General features: G+C 41.8%; 1 protein-coding gene across 1 annotated transcript in view; it reads left to right on the top strand.

Moving 5' to 3' along the window:
- The window catches only part of LOC135202500 (mucin-2-like), a 79,334-nt gene extending 68,736 nt beyond the window's left edge, over positions 1 to 10,598 (top strand). The window contains exon 2 of the mRNA XM_064231921.1: positions 3,380 to 10,598. Coding sequence (XP_064087991.1) covers positions 3,380 to 7,210 — 3,831 coding nt within the window. The 3' untranslated portion in view covers positions 7,211 to 10,598. The remainder of the gene's footprint in view (positions 1 to 3,379) is intronic.
- The last annotated feature ends 207 nt before the right edge of the window (positions 10,599 to 10,805 follow it).

The following is a 10,805-nucleotide window of genomic DNA, read 5'->3' as shown; positions in this document are numbered from 1 at the left end:
CTTTATCTTGTAGGATTCACTGGGAAATACATCACTAAAGTGACAAGCGTAGAGATTGCCACCTCCCAGGACGAATGGAGTTTCTATTAACATACAAGAATCACTCAAGTTCGGATTTTTCAACGTAAAGAATTCACTGTGAGTAATGAGGATGAAATTGGAAGTCGATATATGAATAATATGAAGTCTCTCTCCTCTCTCTCTCTCTCTCTCTTCCATTATCAGTGCTTGTCAGGAATACATACATTATATATATACACACACAGACACATACATATATATATATATATATGATATAGATATATATATATATATATATATATATGTGTGTGTGTGTGTGTGTGTGGTGTTGTGTGTGTAACAGTGTGTGTGTGTGTAGATAGTATATATAGTATATAAAATTATAAATAGTAGTAGATATATATGTATATATATATATATATTTATATATATCATATATATAAATATATATATATATATATATATATAACATGTGTGTGTGTGTGTGTGTGTGTTTGTGTATTGATACATATTTTCATCAGGGTATTTCATGTTTAAGACGAGAGCCAATATCGACTTCAGAAACGAATGAAGTGAAGCTTCTCTGAGACCAGGACCCACCTAAATTGGGGCCTTTATAAATGGCAAGGTAACAATACGCTGCGTCGGCCATGTATAGCAGAAGAGAGAGAGAGAGAGAGAGAGAGAGAGAGAGAGAGAAACATTGAAAATAAAATGTATTCAAAAGCGTATTTAGACATAGCAAAAGAATCCTAAGTCACACAATACACTTTATTCACATAAAATGGTCATTCTGCTGACATCAAGATTACTGAGAGAGAGAGAGAGAGTCTCTTCTCTCTCTCTCTCTCTCCTCTCTCTCAGTAACAACTGTATACTTTCTTTAGAAAGGAGGCCGTAATATCAGCGGTCCCCAGTGAAAGTCCGAGCGGACAATACGTACTTATGAGTCGCACTCCTACCTTCATCCATTATGCTAACAAGCGATGGATGATGATGAAGATGATGATGATGATGATGATGATGAGCTCTGCGGATTTCTTATAGCCGAATATGGGCTCAAGTTATTACCCGGAGTTATAATTAGGGTTCGATGGTTCGTATTGTACCGTGAGATGCTGGCAGGAGGAGGAGGAAAAGGGAGGTAGGAGGAGGAGGAAAAGGGAGGCAGGAGAAGGAGTAGGAGGAAAAGGGGGATGAGGAGGAGGAGTAGGAGGAGGAGGAAGGAGTAGGAGGCAAAGGGGGACGAGGAGGAGGAGTAAAAGGAGGATGGGGAGGAGAAATGAAAAGGGGAGGGGGGGTGGGAGGAGAAATGAAGAGGTGCTAAGGAGTCGAAACTTTTGGGAATCTTCGTGAGCGCTGTTTTGTTTATTTCGGTGAATCATATCTTTACGCTTTATATATTTACTTATTTACGTATTTATTCATCTATTTAACTGATTAATTAATCAGTTTATTAATTTATTAACTTATACTTTTCACTAATTGTTTCTTTATCCTTTCAAGCACGTATTCAATCAGTTCTTAATTTACATTTATATTCCTCCAAATATTTACGTTTTGGGAGATAATATGTAAAGGGATGGTCATAGGTCTTCGGTGTTAAAGACAGGAATGCTCTAGCCAAATTAAATCAGGTCGGCGCATAAGGTTTCACTTAATAAGGATTTAATAATATTGTCCTACGTTTTCTGTACACCCGAATAGCTAAACCTTAAAATGAAGAAGTATCTTATTAAATTCCCTTTTTCATCGTTACCGAAAAGAATTGTAGAGTTAAGTCTTTTAGGTCACAGCCAATTTAATGGAACGGAATGGAATATAAGATTTAGGCAAAAGGTTTAGCGCTGGGACATAAATAAGGTCATTCAGCGCTGAAAGGGAAACTGAGAATAGGAAGGTTTGAAAGGAGAATATAAACGGAGGTAAAGTAAAAAAAGAACGAAAGTTGTCGCAGCTAGGGGCCGAAGGAACGCTGCAAAGAACCTTAAGTAATGCCCACAGCGCACCGCGTGAGGAGCACTGACTTCACTAACCCCCTACGGTTACCTGCCATTTTAATGTCTTTAGCTCATCTCCATTAGGTTTAACTTCAAGTAATTTGGCGGACTGCTTCGGTATCTTGAGTATCTATTTGTGAATCATTCACATGTCATACGTCATTTGAGTAAACTAATCAATCAATAGCAGATAAATTGCTTCGGTAAATAAGAAGAAAGTCCTCTATGGTCTTTCAAAAACAAACGTTCTGTCAAGATCTGTCTTGGTCATTAAAGACCATTATCCAAGAAAAAAAAAAAATGTCTTTAAATAACCGAAGGATTATTTACAGTCGACCGTCGAATCACTGGCAGCCCTTTATTCAAATCCTGAATGATTACAGATCCTGGAGTCACTCAGGTACGCCAATTTGCATCGGTAATAGCCACGTCTGTCTGCAATTTCCAAATATAATAGGGAGACATAAACTTCTGTGAATTATGTGTTTAATTTTGCCTGTCTGCGTAAAACCAGACAAACATCAATATCCTGCCGGGTTCTTAGTGCTTTCCTTCCTTCTGTGATGGCAGTCAACAGTAATCAAGAAATCAGTAGATTAGGTAAAAGTTGCTCTTTGCTTTGAAGGCAGCCTCCGACATGTTGTCTGACCCTGCGCACCGGCGCCATTGGGAGAATTTCATTTACACTCTCGCACGCAATGTGGTCTAAGAAGGTATACGAATCGATTGAAAGTGGGCAGGTTGGCCCGGGCGTATATTACAGAGCTATACAGAGTACCAGACATTCCCTGAAAAAGTGGGATGCCATATCTTAAAAACTAACCATAGAATCCTCTTGAAGATAATCTCATTACGTTTCCCACACTCAAATTACTCACTAACCCTTTTAACTTATCCCAACCTAACCTAACTTAGGGGAATGGCAACAAAACTGGGGCTAGTGCAATACTGGTAAAAATCTCGGGGATTTCCGAACAGTGTACATGAAATGGTTGCCTCGTTATAAGGTATAGGAAATGAGGAAGGATACAAAATATAACAGTTAAGACTTTTTCTATTTTTGCTTAAAATTGGGGAGTGTAAAAACAAAAATGGATGTGATTCCCAAGTTATGGATTATTCTCTAAGATGGAAATTTGGCAAGACTGAACCTTCTTTTCTTCAAGACCCCATAATAATTTTTAATTCGTTTTCTGAGACAAGCCATGGTACAGACTTTTATGATTTTACTTTCACTCCCTATCATAGTTACCATTATGACATTTTAACATAGTTTTCACACAACACAGAATTAGCATAATTATTCTGTCATTGCATTGCACAACTTTAAATCAAGATTTCATTCTTGTCTCTTGCAGATGTGGACGCTGACCCTCTGCTGTATACTGAGTGTCTCAGCTGGATCGCTTCCATCAGTGCGACAACCTAGGGCAGTGCTTGGTAAGGACCTACCACAGCTGGCACGAGGCTCAGCAGGAGGCGGAAGGGCTAAAGCATCCTACGACAAATGTTCTCATCCATTCCATTCGTGGCTGTGCCCTCAGAGCCGGCCCCAGGCCAGCGCTATCTTCCCTTCAGTTGTGAGTCCACCGACGGTACCGCCGCAACCTCCATCCCTGCCATCTTTCATCCCTACTCCCTCAAACAGAGGAGGTGGGGACCTGTTTCCTGATGCTGCACCTTCAGATGGAGGGAATTTTGATGCTCTACCTTTTCCAACTTCAACTAATCCCCCAAGGCCACCAACAGTGCCACCTTTCACCACCACACCTCCTCCTAGGGAAGGCAGTGAGCTGTTTCCCGACTCAGCGCCTTCAAACCAAGGGGGTGCTGATTCCTTACCTTTCCCTGGCCCACCTAATCCACCTAGACCTCCAACAACCCCAGTACCACTATCAACTACCCCTTATGATAAGTGTTCCCATCCTTTTCATTCTTGGCTATGTCAGAAGGCACCAAAACCCAGAACTACAACCCCTCCGCCACCAAAGTCTGGAAAAGATATATTTCCCGATGCATCTTTTAATGATGGGGTTGAATCTTTACCAGATCCCCTTCCCTTACCATCCTCCACCACACCTCCCCCTCCACCACCTCCTACTACTCCTAGAGTCTATGATAAGTGCTCTCATCCATTCCATTCTTGGCTGTGTAGGGGACCTCCTCAACCAAGAACAACTCCACTTCCTAGACCTCGTCCACCACCCACAACCACACCTGATCCTGCTGGGTCTGGGGTGTTCCCAGATGCTTCTAATCAGCAACCTGGATCTGAGTTGTTCCCTGATGCACAACCATTTCCACAGACCACAATTCCTCCCCCTCCACCTTCTACTACTCCCTTTGACATTTGCAGTAATCCATTTACAGCATGGATGTGTCAGAAACCTACAAATATTCTACCACCTCCTACCACTGAAGACCCATCTGCTTCAGGAGGTTTGCTTGATGCAGAACCCGCGAACAGACCTAAACAGGTTCAGCTTCCATTCCCTATCAGTCAACCACCACCCCCTTCAACACCCAAACCTTCATGGGAAGGAGCTGATCCGTGCTTCCATGCCTTCCACTCATGGCTTTGTAAACCACCTCGATCTAGACGTCCGACAGTCCCTCCAACAACAAGACCTCCACCACCTCCTCCTCCTCCAATTATTCTACCAACAACTGCAGCACCTGCACAAGGAAAGTTGTTAGACCCTGAAGCCTCATTCCAAGAACCTGACTCTGTTCCATTTCCAGATAACTCCCTAACCACATCAACAACTGTGAAACCTCCACCACCACCTACTACTCCTCCCCTACCTCCACCTCGTACTCCTCCCCCACCTCCACCTTTAACAACTACACCACCAGCAGATGGAGGTTTGGCAGATTCTGGACCGGAGGCACTTCCAGACCCCATAGACTCCCCTGAACCTCAGCCTGAACCAGAACCAACACTAGACGATATTTGCAGTCACCCATTCCACAGTTTCTTGTGCCAGAAAACTAAACCTCGAAAAGCATGGTCAAAACCCTCTTCACCAAGACTACCCATAACTACTACCCCAAGGCCCCCTCCACCACCACCAGCTGATGAAGAGCCGGCAGCTTCATTTTTGGATCCAGATTCACAGCCTAGTCCTCAAGATGGAGAAGGAGATTTTGCTGATCCTATACCAGCGCCCTCTACAACTCCCGCACCAAAATATGACAAATGTAATCATCCATTTCATTCATGGCTCTGTGATGCAGCACAAGGAAATCTGAGAATTAGGACATCCGTACCTGATTCGGACGGATTCCTCCTAGGTACAAATAATTTACCCAGCATTCAAAATCTACCATTGGAAGGCCACAATTTCCAAGGAAGACTCTCAAGCAACAAAGCCAAATCAATTAATTCTGCATCAAATTTCAACTCTGGAGGATCAAGAAATACAAAAGATTCAAGATCAAGAGATTCTGCTGCTTCACAGTTTGTTCCTACACTTCCACCAATATCAAAGATTCCCACAGTACCTACTGTTCCTACAGTTCCTTTTCACAGCGGAGGGGTAACAAATTCACCAGATTCTATACCCACAGTACCTTTCATTCCAACTGTCCCAACAGTACCTACAGTTCCAACAGTTCCAGGAGACCCTTTTGATTTCTTTGTAGATCATCGTGTTGCTGTAGGGTCTGCTCCTATTCCATCATTCAGTTTGCCCAATTATGTACCTTCAGCAAAATCCAAAGAGAGAACTGAAACACAAGGTAAAGGTGCTTATTCATCACATTACGAAGACTACCCTTTCTCAAATGATTACCCTGCTCTTTTTGTTGCTTCATCATCTTCTGTTCTTACAGATCAAGAGGAGGAGTACCATGATCCTCTGATACAATTCGAACCCTATCCACCATCTTCATCATTGCCTTATCCTGCTCATCTCAACCCAGATCCTTCGCATCGATTACCACCAGGTTTTCCTCGCCCAACGCTTCCACCAATTCCGTCCACATCCCCCAAGAATTCAGATTCAACCACTACCATTTCTCCCATTTCAAGTCCACCTCCATATCCCCCAGAACCATTTCCACTTGATGAGGAGTTTTTAATTAATTCCACTGAGACTCACTTTTCATTATCATCGCCTACAACCACAAATATTTCTACATCTCATCCAAGTACTATTAGTTCACTTTCATCTTTTCTTGAACCATCATCATCCTCTCAACTTCCAAATGAGGACAGTTTATCTTCCACATCTACTGCCAAACACATTCCTTCAGCTGTTGAGTCACAGTCATCTTGGTCAAACACATCAACTGAAATAACTTTAAGCACAGCTTCCCCTTCATCATCTACAGACGATATACCCTTTGAAATGACGTCACAAGACTTGATTTCTAGTGCTTCAGCACCATCCTCTTCATCAGAGTTCACCTTTAAGAGAAACCCCTCCCGTCCACTTGAGCTTGAAGATAGTTCAAAACTGCAAGACTGGATTTCTAGCGTTTCATCGCCATCCTATTCATTAGAATCAACTTTTCAGACAACTCCCTCCCCTTCACTTGAGCCTGAAGCTAGTTCAACGTCATATGGCTTGATATCTAGTGCTTTAACACCATCCCCTTCATTAGAGGTCACCTTTAAGACAACCTCGTCCCCTCCACTTCAGCTTGAAGGTAGTTCTTCTCCTGAACCTTCATTACTAAGTTCCATTCATTCTCATAATTCCCATCACTCAGTATCATCTTCCTTACCAATCCCACCTGTTCCTCGAACTAGAATTCCCCACAGAGGTCGTCCTCGTACACCATCATCATCTTTTCCCATCCTCTCTCATCCTCCACCCCTGCATCCTCCTCCACTTCCCCGCATTACCGATTTGCCTCCTCCACCTCCACCCCCTCCCCCTCCTCCACCACCACCACCAAGGTCTAGTGGGAGGTCAGTATCAAGACAGAAAAGCAGGCAGAGAGGATCACAGTCGGTACCACGACGTCATTTACAGCCGCCACCACTGCCTCAGTCGCCATTCCTCTCTTCTGAAGGCGTTGGTGGCTTTTCAACAGGCGACGCCCCTCTGGAGGCCTCTGGCTCTGCGCACTCTGTGGTGACTCTTAGCTTTCCAGAACATCATGTGCCCCCGGAAGCATTCGCCTGGGAGTCTCAGGCCTGGGAGTCCCAGAGAACTGAACCGAGGAAAAAATACTTCTAGAATTCGTCGACGTCAGTTGTCAGTGAAATTGTTGAGTGATATGAATTTCCTCAGTCAAGAGCAAATTCGTGAGAACTCATGTATTTTTATACTATAGGTCTTCCCACTGTGATGATATTATTGCCTGAAATTATAATGAAATAAGAGACACTTCAAGTGAATTGTGCCTAGTTCACTGAAAGCAAGTTATCAGAACAAAGTCCTAAGTGAAGAAATAGACTTCCATCATAAAAGGGCATAGAATTTTAAAAAGGGTGACCTGCTTCAATCTTGTGCATTTATTTAAAGTAAGCATATTCACTAGTGTATCAAGTCCGGGCTGGTCTCGGACACATCTATAGCTTTGACGTAGGTTTAGTATGAGTAGATTAGTTTTATAGAATCCCAGCATCGATCCCTGCATTTAGGCTGTTATTGTGAGCTTAGCACCAAACTATTCCGTTGTGCTTTGCATTTTACCAGTGAAGAATGTTAAAATATTTTCCATTTTTGTTGGCAGTCATGTGATGGGTTTTTTTGGAAGCTTTCAATTGGCAGTCCTGTGATGTATGTTTTTTTTTAGAAGCCTTTCAAGTATAATTGATATATCCCATACCCCACATACGCATTTTCCCTCTTTTTCTAATACGTAATGTCCTTGGTTTCCCAAATGTATCTATTCTAACTGCCTCATTTACATTTTCGAATAGACACAACATTTCACAGTCAAAACTCATAACATGTACTCATTTTCTCTCACTTGAGCAAATATTTGCTGATGGTGACTACTGTATTTACACGTAAGCCGGTGTCTGACACCCGTCAAATTCTCATTGAAGTCCACCATTCAACAACAGCGCCTCACAACACCCAACCTACTGTTCCCTCAGACGTCTAATTTCTCCAGGTCATACATAGCGTCCAACTTTATCCGAGTGGTAAGAGAGGGCGCCCGAATTCAATTCCTTGCATAATTGCGTATCTCCTGGACCCTGGGCGGAGCTGGCCTTCGCTCAGAGGGGAGAAACCCTTAGCTGGATGGTAGTAATGACAACCAGAGATAACACAGTTTCATCTCTGCTTCTCGCAGAGACGGTCATTTTCGGGACCAGTTACACGAAAATTCCCCATTAGGGCAGCCTCGTATTTCATGGTAACTCTGCAGGGCACGTCGCCCCCTACTCCCCCCTTAACCGTATATTTACCAGCGGTCATTCGGCGGCGCCTTCTCTCTCAGCCTGTTACAGTCTAACCTGGATTCTGGTCGATTACGACGCCGTTTGTTATTCCGTTCCGAAATGGATGTTCTTACTCTTCTCCTGTTCAGTTTTTTTTAATAATAATAATAATAATAATAATAATAATAATAATAATAATAATAATAATAATAATAATAGAATATTTATAATAATTCACAAGGAAATTCTGTTGCATGAAGTGCACTAAGCACCATCCCGTATGAACATCAGTTGTGCTATTCTTGATTATATATGGACTGACAAACATTGAAATCAGCGTAATTTGCACTGACGCATAATGTCTACAGTTTTTTTATCGCTATGGTGTGCAGTAGTCATCTGTTCTCCCAAATATTTACTTCGACACGAGAAAACGTTACAAAAATGTCCTGAAGTTCAAACAACACATCATGAAATCTAGAACCTTCAAACGACAGCAACAAAACATTAAACAAGCTCCTAGAAAACTTAGATCCATGGACCATCATGTACCAGTATCGACTACTGAAACGAAACTGAAGAGAAGGTAATAAGTTCTTCTTCATCTTCTTCTTCTTCTTCTTCCATCATAATACCAGAATCGAGTATCGCCTACGGGATCAGATCCAGTCAACCTTTCTTGCGTCCGACATTATTTTATTAGCGTGCGGTATGTCAAGGGTTCCCGGTGGCTCTGGTGGCAGATTCTTTTTAAATATTACAAGTCGAGTACATTAAAATAAATGTACTGCCCGTGTTGAACATGAGGACGCGTCACGTGTTCATGTGAGAAAAACATCAGTTATCAAAATGACTTGGGGTTGCTTTGCAGGAAGTTTTTTTGCAGTTTGCGACGAGTCAAATAATTGTAGTCTACATCATGAGAAGCAGGGCTCCTACAATTTCATATTACAAGACCGGAGGGGTGAGAAAAAAATGATGCAATGTACATCCAGAACATGACGATACTTTTCTCCTAATATGAGAAAAATATGGTTATAGACTTTATTTCCTTTTATCATTAGGTTCTTGCAGCTTGGCCACCTTCAACAAAAATCATTTATATGATTCTTCAATGGAACTTTATACTTTTCTGCAATCTTCCGATTAGATCTCATAATTGATTATGTTCGTAACAGAGGAGAATTTTGTTCACATTGCCTGTTACTTGTTGTCCTTCGTAATCATCTGTTACTCTCATACTTCGTGTTGTTTTTTCAATGATGTATTCATTTCCCTTTGTCTTTGATGTTATCTGTTCCTTAACTTTAGTATTTCCGGATACCTGTTGAAAGTCCTTGGATACATGATGACGCCCTCGGATACCTGCTGAAAGTCCTTGGATACATGTTGTTTTCCTCATATACCAGTCGATTGTTCTTACGTACTTGCTGTTTACCTTGGATACATGTTGGCACCCATAGATGCCTTTTGAATCTCCTCGGATACATGTCCCCCTCATACCTGTCGACTGTCGTTGCACACAGGCTGATTACCTTGGATACATGTTGGCCTCCTTGGATACATATTTCTTACCTTAGATACATGTTGTCCTCCTTGGACGAAGTTGACCCCCTTGGATACATGTTGACTTCCTTTGATATATGTTGACCCCATTGAATACATGTTGACCTCCTTGAATACATGTAGGCCTCCTTGGATACATGTTGATCTCCTTAGACGAAGCTGATCACATTGGATACATGTTGACCTCCTTGGACGAAGTTGATCCCCTGATACATGTTGACCTCCTTGGACGATGCCGAGTCACCCCCTTGGATACATGTTCTCACTGGGTATTTGCTGAATCTCCTTAGATACATTCCATTATCTTTGGCCAGGTATCAAATCCCATGGGATACGTGCTGCTCTCCATGGATACATGCACTGTCCTCTTTAGAAACCTGTTGTTTTCCCTCTTAAGTCTAAAGCTCCTCCCACCCATCCACTCACTTTACTTTTGAATGTCTCCTGTTTAGTGATATGTTCTTCACTGTTGTTTTTAGGTGTTCCCTTCTGCGTTCGGATTTTACGCTTCAATTATGACCTCATTGATTTATGGTTTTTTGAGCCAAGTGTATCTGTCTCCATCCCTGGCGTATGTCTGTTCATAGGCTGTTATTGGAGAGCTATGTAAATTGACATGAGATTCTATTTGATCTGTGTCTACAGTGTATTTGTATATATATATATATATAATATATATATATATATATATATATATATATATATATATATATATATATATATAGTGTGAAAGCCTAAATCACATATGTCTCTCTCTGTCTCTCTGTCTCTCTTTTTCTAGTCTTTCCTACCCATGCATTTCGCATTACTATGAATTAAATCGATTTCTTACAGAGGAAACACGAATCTCTGACGGCACAATCCGATCGCAC

This window comes from Macrobrachium nipponense, chromosome 30 (assembly GCF_015104395.2).
Source record: "Macrobrachium nipponense isolate FS-2020 chromosome 30, ASM1510439v2, whole genome shotgun sequence".
NCBI classification, from domain to species: Eukaryota; Metazoa; Arthropoda; class Malacostraca; order Decapoda; family Palaemonidae; genus Macrobrachium; species Macrobrachium nipponense.
The sequence above is the reverse complement of the archived record's forward strand: the minus strand, read 5'-3'. Positions and strand labels throughout refer to the sequence as shown.